General features: G+C 55.1%; 2 protein-coding genes and 1 pseudogene across 5 annotated transcripts in view; all 3 read left to right on the forward strand.

Annotated features, from left to right (window-relative positions):
- Positions 1-7073, forward strand: LOC106484816 (methanethiol oxidase-like; annotated as a pseudogene).
- A 1282-nt stretch (positions 7074-8355) lies between these two features.
- On the forward strand, positions 8356-15063 carry RFX5 (regulatory factor X5). Of its 3 annotated transcripts, XM_067313429.1 has the most exons (10): positions 8356-8496; positions 9567-9697; positions 10519-10552; positions 11031-11113; positions 11319-11444; positions 11682-11798; positions 12291-12372; positions 12737-12938; positions 13223-13320; positions 13591-15063. In XM_067313429.1, exons 2-10 carry the CDS (start codon positions 9579-9581, stop codon positions 14803-14805), a joined length of 2076 nt encoding a protein of 691 aa, XP_067169530.1. In that variant the 5' UTR covers positions 8356-8496; positions 9567-9578; the 3' UTR covers positions 14806-15063. The 3 variants fall into 3 exon arrangements, with proteins under 3 accessions (XP_067169530.1, XP_067169531.1, XP_013798571.2); XM_067313430.1 differs by lacking the exon at positions 8356-8496 and having other exon boundaries at positions 9642-9697; positions 10519-10679; positions 11035-11113; XM_013943117.2 differs by lacking the exons at positions 8356-8496; positions 9567-9697; positions 10519-10552 and adding an exon at positions 10595-10679.
- A 1209-nt stretch (positions 15064-16272) lies between these two features.
- PI4KB (phosphatidylinositol 4-kinase beta) overlaps positions 16273-21214 on the forward strand; it is a 36849-nt gene continuing 31907 nt past the window's right edge. For both annotated transcript variants that reach the window (XM_067313441.1, XM_067313443.1), the window contains exons 1-2: positions 16273-16363; positions 16949-17071. The gene's annotated coding sequence lies outside the window, so the exon portion shown is untranslated. The remainder of the gene's footprint in view (positions 16364-16948; positions 17072-21214) is intronic.

A 21214-nucleotide genomic window follows, 5' to 3' on the forward strand; every position in this document is an offset into this window, starting at 1 on the left:
GGAGCATGTGGTCCAGGCTTCGCCTCCCCTCTGGATGCTATGAAAGGTAAGTCTGAAATCCAGGGCACCCAGGGAAGAGCCCTGAGCTGTCTGCAGTTTAGGCAAAGATTAAAATAATGCTTTCAAGAGGGTATTATCAATTAACTCCCTTCTCCAGGGCTCCCAGCAAGTGTTAGGAAAGCAGTGGTTTTGCTTCTGGCCTGTCCTGGGGCTGAACATCAATTGCATAATGACAGCTTGCTGTCAGAGTAAACTCTTTTAGGTTTCATGATGGCTTGGGATGGGTCACAACTCGCAGAAAACTCACTTGTGGCTTCACTGTGCAAAACCAAATTTTTAAGCTTCTCACAGGCAGTGGTACCATAACAGCCCTTTGACACCATCACTGAGAGCTAAACCCACTTGGATGTCCAGGGAAGAGGCAGGGCTGGGGAGGAAGGGGAGACCATTCTAATTTCTCTGGAGTCCCTCAGGAACATGGCATTACACTCTGCTCCTGATGGCTGGGATCACAACATGACATAGCCTCCTTTTATAAAAACCAGCCTCACAGGCTGCTTCCTCAACCATTTGGGCATTTTGCCTGAAAATACCTCTTGCTGCATTGCCAGAACACTAGTGCTATAATGTCAAGGGACCAATAACTGCATTGTCTCCCACTGCCCATCCCTTAATCCTCTTCTCGGGGGTTTAGAAAACATGCCCTTGAAACACTTGCCTCTGGCCTTAGAAAGCTCCGGAGCTTTTTTGGAATTACTCCCAAACTTGCGTGATGAAGCATCTTTAAACAGTCCCCCCAGGGTCGAGGGCGCTGGGGAAAGGCGGCTTCCTGTGCCTGCCTGCACTGCAGAATGGGCATCTCACTCTTTTTTGTGGCCACATTTTCCCAGGCTCTTTCAGGATGTTCTTTCAGATTGGTTCCTTCTTCTCTGGGGACCAGTCTCTTACAACCCAGTTAGGTCACTCTTGCTCTCAGATGTCAGAGTGGGGGGACGGGCCCGGAGTAACGATGAGTCTCAATATGAGTATGGTTGTTCTCCCTTTATTCAAGCTTTTACAGAGTATATATAGACAATGAGCAGAAGCTTGCATTAGTAACAATGCTACTATTGGTTAAGGCCCCCTGTATACGCGCGATGTGCCTCGACAGGATTGGTGTCGGGCGACTGCTTGTGTTACTAGCTTTGCGGTCAGAGCTGTGTGCTGCCTCCCCTTTTCTTGATGTCGACACCGGCGATGTTCCTGATTAGAGGAGACTTCAAGGACAGCAGCTTTCCCACACGCTGAGCCTTATTCTATGTAATCGTAGGCGGGATTGCTCACTTTTAACAGATCATGGCCCTTTTGGCCTAACCATTCCTCCACACTCAGAGACTTTCTACCTGTCCCAGGCAGAAGCTGCCTGGGGCTGAGCCTGCCCTGACTTCCCCTTTGGTCCTGCAGTGGTAGCAATACCGCCTGATAATCGAGGACACACCCCACACTGGTGCTACCTCAGTCTCAGCCAGATATGTCCCAGGGTTCTTTACTGGCAATGTCTGTGTTCCCAGCTGGCTCCCTTTTACATATTTCACTTCTCAGTGCAGTCCTTCTGGCAGGTCCTTGCTCTGTTCAGATGGCAGGGACCCAGCTGTGACCACATCCTTGGGGGTGAGCTGCCCTCTGCCAAGTGAAGCCCATTGTGGTCCCTCAACACCTCTTTGCGCTTGCCTGCTGAGCTGATCCTGAGACATCCTGGTCCATGGTTCCCACTCCTGAAATGTCCATGAAGCAGGCAAATGACAGCGAAGAGCTGAGTCTTTAAAACAACCCTGGGTGCTGGTATGGCTGGACTGCAATTTAAATTAATAGCAAATAGCACAAATCCCACTGACTCTGCTACTCTGACAAATTCCCTCAGGACTTTTGAGGTTCAGGCTCTATCTGGTTGTTTTGTGGTGCTGAGTAACTCCGGCATCTGTAAAGCTCTCCCATGCAGCCAGCTGTGGGATTGTCTTCCCAAGCGGGCAGCGGAGCTCCTCAGTGTCTGTTGGATGCCTCGGGAAAGGGCCTGGGATGTGAGCTCTTATAAAGGAATCATGTCGAAAAGCCAGCTAATGGTTTTGATCTGCTTCAGATCAAATCCAAAGGTCCCAGTTCACCTCTCTCCTCCTCAACATTTCTTAGACCAGTTCTTCCCCCCCTAGTTCTTGCTTTGGCAGTACTTCATCCCATGTACAACCACAAGCGAATACCACCTCCCCAATGGCAAGGCAACCATGGGAGACCGAATGCCCTTGCTCAAGAGCTAGGCAGCACTTGGAGCAAAGCTATTTTATAATATAAACTGCTAATCACCCCTTATACCATCACCCAAACAGGAGGAGTGTGTGCAACACCGCAGCGGCGGCTGTTCAGAGATGAGGGGTTGTGGTCGAGCAGGCTCACAAGCAGGGCTCTCCTGCACCGCTGCCTCATGGTAGATTTGCACTGCTCAGTATGACTGTACTGGAGTTACTGGGACTTTTTGCCTTTGATTTCAGTGCTGGCAAGCTTTTACCTTAGCCCTTCTCATGTATTTTTAAAGCTTCTCCTGGACTTGTGTAGATGTGATGGAAGTAAGACATGACATGGTTTCATTTGCGGGACCAATAGAACTGGAAGGGCTGGCATGTCCTCATGGTCACAGAGCGATCCCAAAGCTGTGGCCTTCTTAGAGACTTGGAGGCAATCTGGAGATCCAGGATCCAGAGATCCTTTCCAAGAGCAAGAACATCCTAAACCAACCAAGCCCAAATCCCCACGGGGCAGCCTCCTCCAAAGTGAGCACAGCCCAGCGCCTCTGGTGTGGTGGAGAGCTGCACATCCGACTGCCTGTGTGTGCCCGAGGGAGCCCACCAGCTCCCCACAGGGAGATCTGGTGTGGCCAGTGACTCCTGCGAGGCTCTTTTCCTGCTGGACATGCTTTCTGCTGATGCTCAGACAAAGTTTCTGTGTTGACAGGTCCCCGGGAGGAGATTGTGTATGTGCCCTGTATCTACAGGAACACCGGGAGGAAGAAACCAGACTTCCTGGCCACTGTGGATGTCAACCCTAAATCCCCACACTATTGCCAGGTACCAAACCCCTTATCTCACTGCTAAACTGGCCTAGCCAAATGGCAGCACACCAGCAAAGAGAAATATTTCAGTGTTCATCCCCTCACATTACCCAAATTTGCTGGCTCAGCCCTGAAGGCTGATGCCTGCCCTGCTCTTCCCAAGACTCTGAGCCTTCCTGTGCTTAGAAAATGTATATAAAATCCCCTTTACAGCCCAAAGATCCCTTGCACATCACCACTCACCTCCGTAGGGTCAGGCTTGCCCGAGGCATCCTGACGCTTTGGCAGATGCCCTGAGCTCCCTGGCCGAGCTGCGAGCCGGCACTCTGCAGGGGAAAGCCCAATTCATTCCTCATGCAACCAGGACTCGGACTTTGCAGGTGATCCACCACCTGCCCATGCCCAACGTGGGCGACAAGCTACACCACTCGGGCTGGAACACCTGCAGCAGCTGCTTCGGCGACATCACCAAGATGCGCAACTGCCTGATCCTTCCTAGCCTCATCTCCTCGCACATTTACGTGGTGGATGTGGGAACCAATCTGCGAGCTCCCAGGCTTTATAAGATACCTTGAAGATGGCATCAGTGCGTGTTAATGACTAGAGGATGGGAATTGTGGCTTCCTGCTGGGGTGATGGCTTGGTGAAGAGGCTTTGGGGTACATTTAAGAGCTTGGCAGGATGCTGATGTCTAAATGGCAGTACCTGAAGGCTGGGGAAGGTGATTGTTCTTCTGCTGATGTTCCAATGGTTGAGTTCTCCATCGAACTCCTGGAGACAGCCCAGGCTGTGACAGTGCATGTGAAATTCCCTGCAGGTCATCAGCTCCGAGGACGTGTTCTGGAAGTGTGACCTGGGTTACCCACACACCTCCCACTGCCTGGGCAGCGGGGAGATCATGATCAGCACCCTGGGGGACCCAGCAGGCTGCAGAAAAGGTGCTCTTCCTCCTGTAACCTCCCAGGAGAGGATGCCATGGCAGGAATAACACCCACACCCAGTGGCTGTCCTGGACACCTTGTCTGGGACTGTCCATCCATTTTTCAGACTGCTCTGAAATGAGTCGATCTGTTTGTCTTACAGCACTTAAACTGCTAATCTGGGTGATTTCCTCACTACCAAACATGCTTTTGTTTTTGCATCAGGCGGTTTTATTCTGCTGGATGGAGAGACTTTTGAGATCAAGGGGAATTGGGAGAAAGGAGACAAGATGCCCCCAATGGGTTATGACTTCTGGTACCAGCCACGCCATAATGTCCTGATAAGCACTGAATTGGGAGTCCCAAAATGCCTGGGATATGGGTTTGACCCAAATGATCTGAAGAAAGGTGAGAAAACATTTGTTTGAATAATCCAAGAGGGAGATGCTCAGCAGGACTTCAGTAAGGCCAAACTTCAATCTGCTGCCTTTTCTGTTGCTAGTGAAAGCTGAAAAACTAAAGGGTGTAGATAAAATTGTCCAAGACAGTTTGTCTATAAAGCAAATTTTACACCAGTTCCTAGAGATCACATAGCTTCAAAAAAAGAGAAGCCCAGCCCACTTACTGTGAATACTTCAGTTGCAAACTCCAGAAGTTCAACCCAAGATGGTCCATAAATGCTGCCATTGAGCTGCACTTGGTGTTGGATTTTGGCCATAGCGATGAAGGATGGAGCCCCATCAAAGCCCAGCCCACCCCCAAAGTTACACTGTCCTTCCCAGCTGCCTCCTGGCGAGATGGTTGCCTGGCTGGATACTGGGCACCTTCACGTGGCTTTTGCCAAAGCCCAAAATTAACCGAGTGTGCCAAGATGACAACTCTGCAGATGGCCTGGCCCTGTCCCCTGCTTGAGACTCTCCACCTCGCAGATCCCCTCTGACCCGCTCTGTCCATCCGCCTCACAGGGCGCTATGGCCGCTGCCTCAACATGTGGGACTGGACCACCCACACCTACATCCAGGCCATCGAAGTGGGGGAGGACGCGGTGCCCCTGGAGTTCCGCTTCCTCCACAACCCAGATGTGGCTGAGGGCTATGTGGGCTGTACCATCAGCAGCGCCATCCACCATTTCTACAAGACCGAGGTATGCGCTCCCGCAGGGCAGGGGACGTAGGAGACAACGGAGTTGGTGGAAAAAGTCGAAAAGATGAAAAGCCAGGTCCGTGTGGTGGTGGCTCCCAGTTACATGAGCTGCACAGCTCTGCAGAGCACATGTCCCACGTTAATGTCTTCCACAGCCCTGCTCCCATACGTACAGCCTCTCCGTCCTTTGCAACAACTTGTTGGCAGGTTGCTGTAAATGCATACAATCTCCAAAACTTTAGCTGGCTTGGGATAATCTCACCAGAGAACTTCTTCTGGCTGGCAGTGATTCACGCTGCAATGATTTCCTTGAAACAAGATTTATTTATATCTTTGTAGTGGGTTTATAACAGCTTAAGTAGCATCGAGCCAATACTCTTCTCAGAGTCTGTTGTGTGTAATGACAAACCATGCAAGCAGAGAATATCTTTCACCAAACCATCTAGGCTAGCTGAAAAATTAAGTTTTCAACCCCCAAAGCCCTTAGATCACGGAACCTCTGTTCCCGATGGCTCTGCAGAGATCGGGATTTCTGCAGCCAGCAAAGCAGCTGAGCTACAGCCCTGGTGACAAGCAGTGCTGACCACGGGGCGAGTAGCATCCATGCCAAGCACTGCACCTCATCTGGCCTCCAACCCTGCACTGAGCTCTGTCACGTGCCTTCTGCAGCAAGGAGACTGGGTGGCGGAGAAGGTGATCCAGGTCCCCAGCAAGAAGGTGGAGGGGTGGCTTCTCCTGGAAACGCCAGGTCAATGTGCTCCCAAGGTCCCCACTGGTGCGGGCTTCATTTGCTGCCGCTCATTTCATGACTCCGCCATGCCCTCCCACAGGCTTCATCACTGACATCTTCATCTCGCTGGACGACAAGTTCCTGTATTTCAGCAACTGGCTGCATGGGGACATCCACCAGTATGACATCTCCAATACCCGCAAGCCCCGGCTGGTGGGACAGGTAGGCCAGCATCAGGCTGTCTCCCATTGCTTTTCCTCTTGCAGGAGGGTGTGATCACCCCTCTCCGATCTCCTGGCTGCCCCCTCAGCTGCCCAAACCTTGGCTCTGCTTTCAGGTCTTTGTGGGAGGCAGCATCAGCAAAGGCGGGCCAGTGACTGTGCACGAAGACGAGGAGCTGCAGAGCCAGCCAGAGCCATTCCTGATCGAGGTGAGCTGAGTTGTTCCCCCAACAGCACGTTGCCATCCATGCCCTCCACTCAGTCCCATCTCCACCTGGACCAACATCAGCTGGGCACCCAGAGGGACAGCGACTCCCATAGATTCGCGAGCACCGGCTCCAAGCCAGTGCATTGGGTGGTGGCAACGCATGGGGAGGACACCCAGCTGGGGTTTCTGCTGTGCCAAGTTCCCCAAGAAGACCACACAGGCAGGTAATCGCATGCCAGCAGCACGTCTTGTTCTCCGTGTACTTCCAGGGCAAGAAGGTGCCTGGGGGACCTCAGATGATACAGCTCAGCTTGGATGGGAAGAGGCTGTACGTCACGACGTCCCTCTACAGTGCCTGGGACAAGCAGTTCTACCCTGACCTCATCAGGTAGGAGACAGCGTAGGGAGCCGATATTTGGGTGCTCATTAGAAACGTGCACAAGTGTTGACTGCCCAGGGCTGGTGGACAACTAGCTTCAGACACCAACACTTGGGCCACCCGCTCTGCCATAGCTCATCCTGAACCTGGGCCAAGACGTGGTGAGAGGAGCCATGCAGCCCCGACAGCCCCAATCCCAACCCCGCATCCGCTCTCTCGTCCCCGCACAGGGAGGGCTCCGTCATGCTGCAGCTCGACGTGGATGCAGAGCGGGGTGGCCTGGCTGTCAATGAGAACTTCCTGGTGGATTTTGGGAAGGAGCCCGAGGGGCCCTGCCTCACTCATGAAATCCATTACCCTGGTGGGGACTGCACCTCCGACATCTGGGTTTGAGCACCCTGAGGACCATGTGGGAAGGGGAGCCAGAGCCCTCCCAGCAGCAGCGTCCTGCGTCTCAAAACCCCAAGAAATTGTATATACACCAGGCAGCAATTTCAGGTTTAAAATAAAACAGCCAAGTTGTCCCCTGCACCCGTAGCTCGCCTCATTTCTAATTTCACGCTGTCCTATGTTTGCAGGAGCCATGAAGCAAATGTGTGGGAAAATCAGGGCCGCTAAAATGTCCTTAAAGGAAAAATCAGTGGGGGGGGTGGGGAAGAGCAGTGGGAAAGGGGCAGGAAGGAGGGCTAGTGGGCACGGAGATGCTTTTCTCTGGCCGCCAGCTTTCCTTGGGCCATTGCAAGAGGCCCATGACCACAGAGCAGGAGCCGAGGGGATGGGGAATTGGAAACTCCACCAACCGACTGTGGTCGCTGGCTTTTGAGGCACCAGCAAGGGAGAGGCAGCAGCTTCTCCGACAGAGCCCAGCATGCACGTGGCTGGAGGGGCCACGGCAAGAAATGCCCTCCCCAGCTCTTTCCCCAGGGTTGCGCATATATGCACGCACGCAGACTTCATGCACACAAGATACATGTACAGACAAGCACTGCATGTCCACTGCACATGTTGCACACTGCACACATTGCATGCATGCACACACACTGTATGCCTGCAGGCACATCACACACTGTGCACACACTTCATACACACACACACACTGCGTGTGCATGCACTGTGCGAACACATACACTGCACACACATGTACACATGCACATAGCACACACACATTGTATGCACACGCTGCATACACATAGCATGTGCACACACTCTGCATACACAAACACTGCATGCAGATGTACACACTGCATACATATGCACACACATTGTGGGCACTTACTGCACGCACATATATTGCATGCACATGCATACATTGCATGCACGTACTGTGTGAACACACACATTGTGCACCCATGCACACACACACACACACACTGCATGCATGCGCACGCATTGCGCGCGCGCACACACCCACACTGCGCATCTACTGCGCACTCACTGAACGTACACTGCACGCGCACACACCCGTTTACACTCGCGCTTCCTCTTCCAGCCCCCCCCAATCAGAAGTCTGTTACTAGGCAGAGTTCAGCTCGCGCCCGACCAGTCAGGAGCCCAGCCCCGCTTGTATCCGGGTAGGAAAGCCAGCAGCCACCAATCGCATTAAAGTAGAGCGGAGTATCCGGGCTGATCGGTGGTGCCGCAGCCAATCAGAAAAAAGCGACGAGCGGAGCCCGCTGCCGCGTCCCGGCGGGCCACAACACTTTCGGTTCCTGTTGCGCGTGGGGTAGCGGCACGTGGCGGGGACCGGACCGAACCGGACCGACCCAGCCTGGCATGAGGGCACGGCGGGCCGGGTCCCGGCTGTAGCCGCCCGCAGGTGGGTGCGGGGCAGGTCGCCTCGGTTCCCCCCGGCCGGTTCGGAGGGGCCGGGCCGGGCGGGGCCGGTCCAGGCGGTCCGGTCGGGGAGGGGGGATCCGGCGCGTCCCCAGCCCCGCCAGGGACTGCGCCCCCCTCGGGCAAGGCTGTCCCGGTGCCCTCCGCACCCCTGTCCCCTGCCCTGGCACCCCCTGTCAGGGTCCCCCGTCCCGGCCCCCCAGCATCCCAGCCCCTGCCCCAGGACCCGCGGGGACCTGCTGTCCCGGTGTCCCCCGGCATCCTTGTCCCCATGTCTCCGCGGGGACCTGCTGTCCCGGTGTCCCCCAGCATCCCTGTCCCCATGTCTCCGCGGGGACCTGCTGTCCCGGTGCCCCCCAGCGTCCCTGTGGGTACCTGCTGTCCCAGTGCCCCCCAGCATCCCTGTTCCCATGTCCACGGGGACCTGCCCTTCAGGTCCCCTCCTCAGCATCCCTGCCATGACCATGCCAGGTCCCTAGGACCTGCTCTGGTCCTTCCCAGCATCCTTGTCCCCCAGCTCTGGACACATCTGCTTCCTAGGACCCACAGGAACCTCTTCTTCCAGCATCCCCATCCCTCTGTCCTGGGCACACTGGACCAGGGCCTGCTCTCCGAGCCCCCTCAGCATCCCTGTTCCCTCTGGGTCCTGGTTGGGAAGCCAGAGCAGATCTCAGTCTTCATTGCTTGAAGCACCCTTCCTGGGACCGCCAGGGCTTTTTCCACAGCCCCGTCCATCAGTGGCTTGTGGCTGACTGATACTCCAGCCTCTTCCTGGGATTTCAACCCCTTCAGACAGACATGGGTGGGCATTCAGACCAGAAGGGATGGGGCTGAGAACAAACAAACCTCAGGGCTCAGCTGGGCCATGCATCAGCCCCACTCTACCCACGCTCCCAATTGCTGCATTCGTTCTTCCCAGAGCCCCAGCCTGGGCTCTGGCAGGGAGGGCAGGTGGCCAGAACTCAACCCTGTGGGTGCCTGTTGGTGCATTTATGACTCTGAAGGATTTGTCTTCCCTTTTTTGTTGAGTTTTTGGTTTCCATCCCCCAACAGCAACCAAATGTCATGGCTGATGAAGAATCGAGTGCCCGAGCCACCAAAAAGGGAAGTTTGTCACCTGACAACTCCCAGAGCAACACAACCGAGTCCAGCATGCTGCTGCAGAAGCTGAAGAGCACCATCTCGTAAGGGCAGCGCTCGCCTTTCTTGGGGCAGCTTTTCTTGTTAATCTGAGCACTAACAAATGCAGGCTAATTAATAAGGTTGATTAATTTGCAGCCTTGGGGACTGACAGGATACGTGTGGTCCTGTGCCTGCAACTTCCTTTATTAGCATTGGCACTGCAGAGTGGCATGACCTCAGGCGTGCCTTGTTAAGTCCTGTGGTAGGTGCTGTACAGACACAGAACAGTGTCCCACACTGCACTGCTGGTAGCTTGCTGCCCGTTTTGGGTGCAAAATCAGCTCAGGACTTTGCTGTAGCACAGAGAGGTCTGCTACAACCCAGCAGGATGTGGTTTTATGCCCACTGTGCTTTCACTGGATTGGGATAGAGCTTGCAGTGGTCCTTGCAGACAGACAACCAGACTGTTGGAGAGTGGTTGTGGGTGCACAGTGAAACCCAGAGCATCAGGAGAATAGTGTGAGTGCCCAGCAGGCCACACTTACACATATGCACAGGCAGACTCCAGCTCTTGGTACTCCATTATCCTCCTCTCAGAACTTGCTTCTGAGGCTCAGCTGACAGGTAGTAGTCTCCTGGGTGCTGCTGACCCTGGGAGCATGTATGGGTGTCCGGAAAGGCCTCAGGCTAGAGCTGCCAGGTGTGAGCACATCCCCTGTCCTGCTCAGGAACATGCCACAGTGGGTGTCCCCAAACAGTGTCCATTCCATGACAGAGGAGCTGGGCTAGAGCTGGCAGGTTGAGAAATTGCCCATGGCTCTGTCCTGGGCGCTCTGACATCGTCCTTCTCTGTGTTAATGGCTTTTGTCTCTGTCCCACACAGCAAATCCGTGCAGAACAAAGTCGACTCTATTCTGGTGAGTGCCTCTGCAGCGTGTTGTGCTGAGGGTTAGGGAATGACGTGTCTTCACTTCCCTTACGTGCTCCCACCCCTCTTCAAGTTGAACTGGGCGCTGGTTTTTACCCAGTCTCATTTCCCATCAGGTAAGAATCTGGCTGCAAGAGTTAGCACTGAGTAAGCACTAATTGTCCTGTTCGAGGAACAGCACCTGCTTTCCCCCAGCCCTGTGTGGGGGACAGAGGAATGATGAGCCTTTCCAGTCCCCTTGAGGGGCAGTTCCTACCTTGCTCCATGTGACTTCACTTACCCTGTTCCCTTGTGTGCAGGCTGTGTTAGTGCTTACAAAGCTGCTTTGGTTTAAATGCTCCATCATTTACTGCCATTAAGAAGGTAACGCAGACCACTGCCTACATCAGCTGTTTCTTCTTTTGGATCCTTAACCTTTCTTTGTCTCTGGTCCGTTCTCCTTTTCCCCATGGACCCTTTGACCGTAGCAAGATGTGCAGAAGTTCTCCGACAACGACAAGCTCTACCTCTACCTCCAGCTGCCATCAGGGCCGAGCCTGGGGGAGAAAAGGTGGGTGCTGGGGTGAAACAGGATCGTGTTTGTGAGCTTGGTCAGGAGAGCAGAGGCTCTTGGGATGATGGGTGGGAGATACGGATTGCAAGAGGCCAGGAGTGAAGAGTGCCACAGTCCTGTCTTCTCCTGTCCTGCTTACGTTGCCTCTCTGCTAATTAAATGTTTGTCTTTTATTGGATTGCCTGGGTTCCCTTTGGAGCAGCAGTAGCCTGGATCTGAGTTCGCTGAGCGCAGCCGAGTACATGCACGCATGCAACTGGATCCGGAACCATCTGGAGGAGCACACTGACACCTGCCTGCCCAAGCAGGACGTCTATGATGCATACAAGTGAGCACAGGGGCAGGAGCATCTCTTCCCCAGGGCTGCACTTGTCCAGCAAAGCCCTGCGGGGAGGTCAGTTCGGAGGGCAGTGAGCATCTGGGTTTGTTTGGGAAGGCTTTGCCCACTGTTGGGTACCTAAAATAAGCCATGTCAGTATGGAAAACTGGGTGCATCTGGAGGGCAATGAGAAGGGCTTGATGGTTTTAACCTGCAACTCTCTCTCCGGCTTTGGCTCTCTGGCAGGCGATACTGCGATAACCTCTGCTGTCACCCTCTCAACGCTGCCAATTTTGGGAAGATCATCCGTGAGATCTTCCCAAACATCAAAGCCAGAAGATTGGGAGGCCGAGGACAATCAAAATATCCTTCCACACACACTGCTGGCCTGGGAAGCCATGGGAGCCGGTCCCCAATGGTAGTTGGCAGTTGGATGGGCAAGCGAGAGCTGCTTGTTCTCCAGTGCTACGCGTTTATAAGTCTGTGTATGAGATGGTGTTTTGTAGCTTCTGGAGGGGGTCCAGTTCCTGGTTTTTCAGCTCCCGAATTTCAGCTTGGTTGTCTGAGCAAGGTTTCGAGTTGCAGGGTGTATGGAAAGGACGTGGCTGGACTTACTAGCAGCCTGGGGTTAGCTCACAGATGCCAGGAAATGCAACGAGCAGGGAACAGCCCAGGTTGGCTTGGGGCTGGCTACTGTCACCATCTCAAAGACGAGTCCAGACCCATTGGCTGTAGCAGGTGGCAGTGGTGTGAGCCCGGCAGCCGCATCCTTTCAAGTTTTAACCTGTTGCCTCTCGTGGCTGGAAAGCATTGGCCATGTTTATGTGGCACTGAAACACCTTAACCCTGCCAAACATACTGCTACAGCGGGATCCGGAGGAAGACGGTGGTCAGCTTGCCACCCCTGCCTAGCCTGGATCTCAAAGTGACAGAGACCGTAAGTCCTCTGGTGCCTTGGCTGTTTGAGTTTCATGAGCTCCTTGTGCTATTGTTTAGGTAGGATAACAGACCTCCTTGCTGCTGTGGGAGAGGTCTTACTCGTTATAGCTAATGAAGGCCATGGTTGGTGGTGGGGAACCCTCTTCTTTTGTGCTCCTGGGGGCTAGTGAAGCTGGGAGCAGGTTGTGCTCTGTCCCACTAGCTTTCCAAAGCGGTGGAAGGAGGACGTGCCTGGCCATCAGGCCTTGTATCACTGAGGTGCACGGCCTTGTGACTTGCTGGGGATAGCAGGATCAGGCCCTGTTTGCATCCAGGGAGTCCTGGCGGGTGCCATGAGGGCTCACAGCTTGTCCTACCAGCAGCAGTCGGAGCTGACGGATCTGGTGCAGTCCTACAACAGCGAGGTGATGGAGGCGGCCTGCGCCCTGACTTGTGACTGGGCCGAGAAGATCCTCAAACGCTCATTCAACAACATTGTGGAAGTGGCCCAGTTCCTTATCCAGCAGCACATCATCAGCTCCCGCTCAGCACAGGCCGACCTGGTCATGGCCATGGTGGTCTCAGGTGGGTCACCGGGGTGGGATGGAGCCGCAGGCCCCACAGGACATGGTGAGGGGAGGCCCAGAGAGCTCCCTCCATTGTGTTCACTTGCTGCAGAGCCCATTTGGTGTCCCACAGGAGTGTGGAGGGTTTGGGGCTGCAGGTGGACCCAGGCTGATGCCAGGGGACATGATTTCCCCCATCGGCTGCCCACAGAATGGCTGAGTTTCTCTGACCGCCGTTTGGCTGAGCACAGAGGGGCTCAGGGAGGGGTTGACTTCACTTGGCCACCTCCTGTGCTTTCACAGAGAGCATGGAGAAGATCCACCGTGACAGTCGGTCTCTGCTGACAGCAAAGAAGAATGGCCTGGAAACCTCGGAGAGCAGTGACAGGAGCCAGGGGCAGGTGAGACACGGTTCTACCACCCAGAGAGCCCTCAATTGGCCTGGCCAGATGCATTGGTGGTTGTTCCTCTGAGCCAGAGCAGGGCCTGTTGCCTAGAGAGGTGGGTTGGGAGCTCTAGGACTCCTGGGTTCCTACCTCAGGGTGGGGGCACTTAATCTTTAAACACAAGCAGGGAAGGCTTCGGGAGCAGCCCGGCCTGGTGTGAGGCTCTGCTGGGCTGGATGGAGTGCAGATGACATCTCTCCTGCCATCACCTCTCTTTGCCCACAGAGCAAGAAGGAGAGTGGCTCCAAGCCCTCTGTCCTGCCCCGGCCTGAGAAGAAGAAGCCCCCTGAGGCTCCCAAGCCCATGAGCAGCCCCCAAGTGAACGCCCTGGTCGCCCGCCTGCCCCTGCTCCTGCCTCGCATCCAGCCAGGGGACAGACTTGTGGCGACTGGGGCTCCGGCTGTGCGCTCGTCCCCTCCTGTCCTGGCCCCCAAAATCACAGCCACCCCCCTCGGGGGCACCGTCAAAGTGGCTGCCCTGCCGCTCCCGATGGGCACAACATCACCATCACTGCCCCTGGGCCTGGCCCCGGGGGTGAACGGGGCAGCAGGGCTGGTGAGCCAGCAGGCTGCTGTGCCCGTCATCAACATGCTGCTGCCCAATGTGCCGCCTGGCGTGGGCCTCCCCATGGCTGAGAGCCCTGCCAACCCCCGGAGCGCAGGTGGAGAGGGCCAGGGCCCCAGCCTGCAGGACTCACAGCGCCCCAAGGCCACCAAGCGTTCCCCGGAGCCACCCAGTGATGCTGTGCTGCAGAAGCGGAGGCGTGGGCGTCCGCGGAAGAAGCTGGACGAGGGGAACGCCCAGTCCCCAGAGGAGGCTCTGTCGGGCACTGAGGAGGCGGCAGGAGGGAGCGAAGCGCTCCGGCTGGGCTCCGCGGACAGGGCAGAGCAGGAGCAGACTGTGACGCAAGGCTCAGACATTTCAGCGGGCAGCCAAGGGGTGCCCAGCCCTGTATCTAGAGAGATGGGAGACCATTGCCACGGAGCGTCTCCAGGTGCCGAGTCCAGGAGCAGCACACCTGGTGATGGCACTGCCACCAGCCATGTCAGGGACAGCCTAGCGAAAGCCTCCCTGCCCTCCCAGGTGAGCGTCATCCAGGATGGCAGGTCCAGCATGAACGTCCGTGCCAGAACTGGCACCCGGGAGCTGGAGGAAGACATGCAGACAAGCCCAGGCAAGGCTGGGTCCCACCTGGATGGTGCTGCATCTGCAGTGGGGTCCTGTGCCGCCCAGGAGGGGAGGGACCCCTCTCCCGCCCCCTCACACAGCGACAGACAGGCAGAGGCCAGGAAAAGTCCCCTCTTGCTGCCCCTTCCTGCACTGCTGCCCGGGAGCAGCGCTGCAGCTGGCTTGCAGTGCTTGGACACGTCCCCGTGTGCCCTGGCGCCCCAGGGGGGCTCGCAGAGGCTGCCAGAGCTCCACACCCGTGATGCCAGTTAGGAGCCCAGCAGCACTGCCACTCTGCAGTCCAGGATGCACAGAGCCCACCGCCAAAGTCCACGCGCACCAAGGCTGCCCCCCCCCCCCCCCAGCCATGCTTGGAGTCCGCGCACACCTCAGTCACTGCTGCAATCAGTCACAGGCCAAATTCAGCACCTCATGGGGCGAGCGGAATTGTGGTGTAAAACTGCCTCTGCCGCTTCCCAGCTTGCAAGCACCATGCCTGCCCCTCCTGCGCCCTGGAATTAAAAACCAAACCGACCATGCCATCTGTGTGTCCATCTGTGACCCCAGCAGGTTCAGCAGCCTCCCTCGCTGCTCCGGGGAGTGTGGCATTGGGAACCATGCGCAAGGTGAAGGGCTCCCTGGAAAACATGCAGCATCAGCCAAACCCCGCTGTGGCCCCACGTCCTGCGCGGCCAGACCCTCAGCGTGGGTGCTTGTGCCACACAACGGTTTTAGTGCTCCTTGTACCCTTCTGTGTGACACCTGCGATTGCATGGCCACATCCCCCTGATCCTCGCTGTCCCCTCCCCACTGTGGCCTGTCCGTGGGGCTGCCGTGTCCCTGCTCCACCGAGGCCAAACCCTACTTCATTTTCCAGCTGCGAGGACCTGAGCCCAGTGTTGGGAACCAGCAGGAAGGGGGCCTGCACGCCCAACCCTGCAGCAGGAGCAGGTTAAACTTCCCCGTTGGCGGGACAAGGACCCCCATACATCCAGTGTCCCAGGAGTTGATGAAAAAGGGCAATTTTAGAGTGAAAATGCTGGTTATTGCAAAAGGGCTCCGGGTGCAGAAATGGAGCCACCCTCCTGGGGTTAGTGGGTGCCCAGGGGGTGAGAGCCCCTCTGCTACAGCCCCTGGCCCATACCACCCTGTGTGCCCCACTGTGGGGTGTGAGTGTGTACGCAGATGCCTGTGCACAGTGTGTGTGCGTGTCCCTGTCTTCTGGGAGGAGGGGGGGGGGGGGCCCTGTGCACTCTGTGTGTGTGCGCGTCTGTGAATGTATGGATCTGTGCACACATCCCTATGCACTCTGTGTGCACGGGTGCGTACCCAACTCCCTGTGCTCTCTCTGTGTGTGCATGGATCTGAGCATCGCGTGCGTATATGCAGATCCCTGTACGCTGTGTGCAACCCGCTGCTCCTTGGCCCCTGTGGATGCCGACAGACCTCGTTAAGTCCTGTTCCTGGTAGGCCCCGGTGCTGCCGAGCCGAGCCAGGCGGTGCTAGGTCCTGCTGGACCGGGCTGGCCCAAGCCAGGTCCCGTTGAGCTAGGCCAGGCCGTGCTGAGCTGAGCCGAGCCGGGCGGTGCTGGGTCCTGCCCAGGCAAGCTGAGCCGGGCCGGGCCGGGCCGGGCCGAGCCGAGGCGGGCGGTGCCGTGTCCCGCCGAGCCGGGCGGGGGCGCACGCGGGCGGCGGCCCGGCCCCGCCAGGCCCCGCCAGGCCCCGTCAGGCGGCGCCGCGGGCAGCCCGGGCGGCCGCGGCCTGCGCCTGCCGCGCCGCTGCTCCGCGCGGGGCTCGCTGCTCCGCTCCGCTCCGGCTCCGGCACCGCGCAGGTGAGGGCAGCGCCGCGGCCCGCCCGGGCTCGGCTCCGCCTCGCCCCCCCCCCCCCGGCTCGGAACCCCCCCGGGCGCCCTCAGCGCCCTCGGCCCTTCCCCGCCGGCCGCGCTGGGGCCGCCGGCACCGTGCGCCCCTCCGGGGACCTCCGCGGTGCCCCCCCGGCCCCCGCTGGCCTCTCCCCCAGCCCGGGGGGGGGTCCCGCGTCCCCACCCCGCGCCCGGCCCCCCGCGGCCGCTGCCCGGGCGCCGCCGGGTCGCCGGGGCCGCGCTCGCCCCGCAGCCCGCAGCCCGCCGCGACGCTCGGGCTGTGAACGGGGGGAGCCCCGGGGCCGGACGGAGCCCCGCGCCCGCTGCCGAGCGCGGGGAGACTCTCGTAGCGGCGCTGCGTGAAGGGTTTCCTCGGTTTTTCGGTTTCGGTTGGGATGCAAACTTGTAAACATCGCTAATAATCGTGCAAACAGGTCCGAGTCAGCGGCGGCCAACCAGACAGGTTTTTTAGTATAAGTTACACCTTTTTTCTTGTTTACGTACAAAAAGCATCTCTTTCATTTTTTTCTCCTCCTTCTCCCTCCCTTTGAGCAGCCGATACAGATCATCTCTGAGCACCCCACTGAGCCCACATCGCTGAAGATGAAGAGCCCACTCAGCTTCCTGCATGTGCATCCGAGCGGGGAGACGCTGCCGTGTGGGGTAGGATTACGCCAGGTATGCTGCAGCCGGGCAGCTGGGGGTTTGCCAGTCCGTATCCTGGTCATTCAGACCTTTCAGGTTAAGCACATAATAATCTCCCTGCAGCACAGGCAGCGGTGGTGGACCGCGGAGATTAGTGCCCTCTGTAAAGCCCTTGGTGTGATACAAACCTTTTTGGCTTCAGTGCTGACCTAAAAGCGCATCCCCTCTTAGGGAAAGGTGCAGCTTTGCTCCGAAACCACTCAGTTCTGGGGTGTAGGCTGTTTGGATAAGTTTTGTTAAATTCATTTTCTTTACACTATTAGATTGTCATTTCTGACCAGGCTTTACCAACCCGTTGAGCCAGCTGATGCCCCTTGTGCTTTGCAATTGCATAAAAAAAAAACTACTTAAAGACTGGAGATACTATGTAATATACTCAGTCAGTGGGCTATGGAGTGGTAATTCTTCAGGATATGGAGGTTGTATGGTGGATTAGTAATCTGTCAGTGCTTTTTTTTCCTTTCTAAAACTTCTGTTTCAGGTTGATAGTGAATACAGCCAGATGATTGATAACTTATATTTATAGTCCATTCACCAGCCCTTACTTCTTGTAACCCACAGTGAAACTTGGAGAAACAGCGTGGTGAAGTAACTCAGTACAAATGTGGGTGGAAATGCTGATTTCCAGCTCTTTCATGCAACTCTCTTGCCTTCCTTCTCTCAGTATTGCCTGGAAGAGCAGGGGTTTTTCACTGCCTCTGATGTTTTGAGCTCTCCTTGGCGACTTTGTCACTCTCTCTGCAACCTGGAGGCCATGTCCCACAGTGACTGCAGTCCTTGGTGCATGTGCATGCCAAGGGATCTGCTCCTGCAAAGTCAGCCATGGGACTGGGACTTCATCTGCTGGCTCTCCTCGGTGGAAATAGTAGTCTGACTCCTTGCCTGGAAATCTGAATATGGTTCCAGTCCTGGGCTCCTTAAATCATAGCAATTTGAAATCATGCAGTTCAGGTCTCTGTTTTTGGAACGACAGTAGATCAGCTGCTGCTGTTGTCTGCTGGCTGGAGATAGAGCAGGGACCAGGGAGGTGGGCTCCTGGGTTTTCTCCTTCACTTTCCCATTAACTCTAGACAGCCGATCTCAACCCTTGCTTTAGTTAAAGGCCCAGGCATTACTGTGGGTAATGACAGCATCTTTGAATTAAAATTGTAGATTTACGTACATAAATGAGTGTGGGAATGTTCAGGCACAAAGTACCTTGTGATCACTGGGAGGAGGAGGAAACTTCCCATGATGGCTGTGCCAGGACCACTTGCTTAAGGGTTTCTGCCTCAGGAGGGTTTGGTGCTGCTTGCTGTCAGGAACAGGTTGCTGGGAGAGGCCAGGTTTGCCCTCACCTGTCGAGGTTCTCCATGCTTTTTGCTGGATTGTAAGTAATGTTCCTCAGGGGCCGAGAGGTGAGAGAGCGACGGATGAGCACAAAAGGTTGGCTGTGGTTTTTTTAGTGGAAGAGTTGATTTCTAAGTAAATCACTGGATTTAACTTTTTCCCATGGGGTTATGTAATTTGCAGAGGAGAAAGGAATGAGGGAAGCGCACACAAAATCATTTTGGGGCTTGCAGGTTGTGGCTTTCCCTTTTCCTTTTGTGCTGTTGTCTCCTCTGCAATGTGGAGACTGTTGCTTTGCAGTTGGGAGGGCTGAACAAAAATTCTTAGGAAAGTTGCCACAAAGACAAAAGTTTAAATAGTTTGCCATGGACATTTGGAGTAGGGAGTTAGTGGCAAGCTCTCTCTGAAGGAGCTAATGGGCCAAGGAGTTATTAGGACTCAGCCTTTAGTATGTCATGTAATTTGTCATGGTTCCTGCCACATTTCTGCAGTGTCATTTTTATTTTGTTCCAAATTTAGGAGTAAGTAATTGTCCTGTTTGCATGAGCCCCAGAGCTGTTGCTATTTCGGTCATGCAGAGTCGGCTGAATCCAACTGAATAAAACGATGCCGTATGAAAGCATGGAGGGATGTGCAGTCCTTTAAACGAGAGCATTTTTGCGAGGTCAAACCCTGGAGCAAGCCACTTGTGCCCACTTCCCGAAGTGCCTGAGCTCCCATCCTGGAGTGGCGCGTTCCTGTCACCGAGCTGCTGAAACCGGTGGCAGTGCTGGAGACTGGGATGGATTTTGTGAGCTGCCTGTATTTGTTGCTGATGATCACTCTGCCTCTGGTGTAGGGCTTCCCTTAGCCCTTTTCCTTGCAACTTCGTGTTTTTGCTTTCCCTCTGCTGTCTATTCTGCTTGCTCTGCAGCGCATCCGCCTTTTGGGAGGAGAAAGAAGCTGCACTTTTCTTTGGGAGAAAAGTCCAAAAATAGTTTTGTTGTACGACGGGGCAGGTTTCTGGGCAGAGTCTGTCTCCAGGGCATGTCTGGATCCTGCTTTTTTTTTTTTTTTTTTTTTTTTAAAAACAGAGTGAGGTGCATATACCATGGATAGACTGAATCTGGTTCAGCCAAGTGTGAAAAATGGGTGGCAGTCCAGCTGTGTCAGTGTTGAGTTTCTCTTGGAAGGGGGTTTCGCAGAATCACAGAATGGTTGAGGTAGGAAGGGACCTCAGGAGATCATCGAGTCCAACCGCCCTGCTCAAGCAGGGTCACCTAGAGCACCTTGTACAGGATCGCGTCCAGGCGTGTTTTGAATATCTCCAGAGAAGGAGACTCCACAACCTATCTGGGCAACCTGTTCCAGTGCTCTGTCACCCTCACAGTAAAGAAGTTTTTCCTCATGTTCAGATGGAACTTCCTGTGTTTCAGTTTGTGCCCGTTGCCGGGCACCACTGAGAGTCTGGCTCCATTCTCTTGACACCCTCTCTTAAGATATTTGTATACATTAATAAAATCCCCTCTCAGTTTTCTCTTCTTCAGGCTAAACAGGCCCAGCTCGCTCAGCCTTTCCTCATTTCACACGTGATTCTTCCTGGGGAATGCTTCTTCCTCTTTCACTTTTCCTGTCCTTGGTTTCAGTGGAGCTCGCAGTCCCTTTGTGCCTCAGTTTCCCCACCCTTTAAGATGAATATCACCCAGTAAGGAGCATTGAGTCACTCCATTTGCAGAGGGACATTCAGCGATGCAGTGGCTCTCCCGTTAATGCAGTGAAGGAGAGCTGCAAATAAGTCTTGTTTCGGTCTTCAACACTGCTATAATATATTTTCTCCTGCCTCGTCCTAACTTATGTAGCTTTTTCGAAAGCAGAGCAAGATGTAGTAGTCCATCAGCACTGAGCAAAACAAAAAGTAATGCAGTGTAATAGAGACCAGATGTCTTAGTGAGTCTTCATCCTGTATTCTTGGTTGTTTGCCAGGGCTAATATTTCTTATTCAAGTCAGGCAGGAGTGAGACTTTTTTTTCTGTATAGCCACAGATCTGTTCCAGTAGATCTCCCTTTGCTTTTGTGACTTTTTGAAAGAGCTGTGCACTTGAAATGCTTCGCTGACACGTCGCTGCTTCATCAGTAGTTTCTGTGCTAATAGGGGCTTCCCTTGATTTTGTATTTAATCACCAATTGCAGCACAGTTCCACCACAGAGAGAAACTTGGCCGTTATGGCTGTGGGTGGAGGATGAACCAGATGAATTCAGCTCAGCCTGTTTTCCAGACTGTATTGCTTCATTGTGTGTAGCTGATGGTTTTTTTATCCCTGGTGAGACCAGTGATTTGGAGCCAGAGAGTTATACTGAGCCTTGAAGCTGCAAAGAGAGGTAAATAGTACATTGCAATATATTTAACAAATGATGATGTGAATCACAGAAAAATGTAGAGAGATGCAGGAGGTGGGGAATGAATTCCCTTACTGGGAATTTAGGGAGCACTAGGAGTAGAGATGTTTCCCCAGCAGGCTCCAAGCTGGCCCCGTTGCTGGGATGTTGCGAGTGTTTGAGGGGGCTGAAGAGCAAAAGCAATGCAGCACACTGATTTTGAAGCCGTGTCTGCAGTGGAGAGGTAACCCTACAGGCCTGTGGGTGGATTTGTCTTGCGCAGTTCCTTAATCCCGGTTTAACCCACTCAGCGGTCACAGGGGTCTGGCTGCCTCTTCCTTCAGTGCAGAGGTAGCAGCATCATGCATGGAGCCTCCTAATGCATTGCTCCCAAGCAAGCCTCACTTTTCGGAGGAATGTGGCGAAGGCATT

This window comes from Apteryx mantelli, chromosome 31 (genome assembly GCF_036417845.1).
Source record: "Apteryx mantelli isolate bAptMan1 chromosome 31, bAptMan1.hap1, whole genome shotgun sequence".
NCBI classification, from domain to species: domain Eukaryota; kingdom Metazoa; phylum Chordata; class Aves; order Apterygiformes; family Apterygidae; genus Apteryx; species Apteryx mantelli.

Bases quoted from the DNA above. Each gene is read 5' to 3' on its own strand.
- RFX5 (XM_067313429.1), top strand. From the start codon at position 9,579: ATGGCTGATGAAGAATCGAGTGCCCGAGCCACCAAAAAGGGAAGTTTG. The intron at 9,698-10,518 runs GTAAGGGCAGCG...TGTCCCACACAG, and splicing joins AAGCTGAAGAGCACCATCTC to CAAATCCGTGCAGAACAAAG. The intron at 11,114-11,318 runs GTGGGTGCTGGG...CCTTTGGAGCAG, and splicing joins CCGAGCCTGGGGGAGAAAAG to CAGTAGCCTGGATCTGAGTT.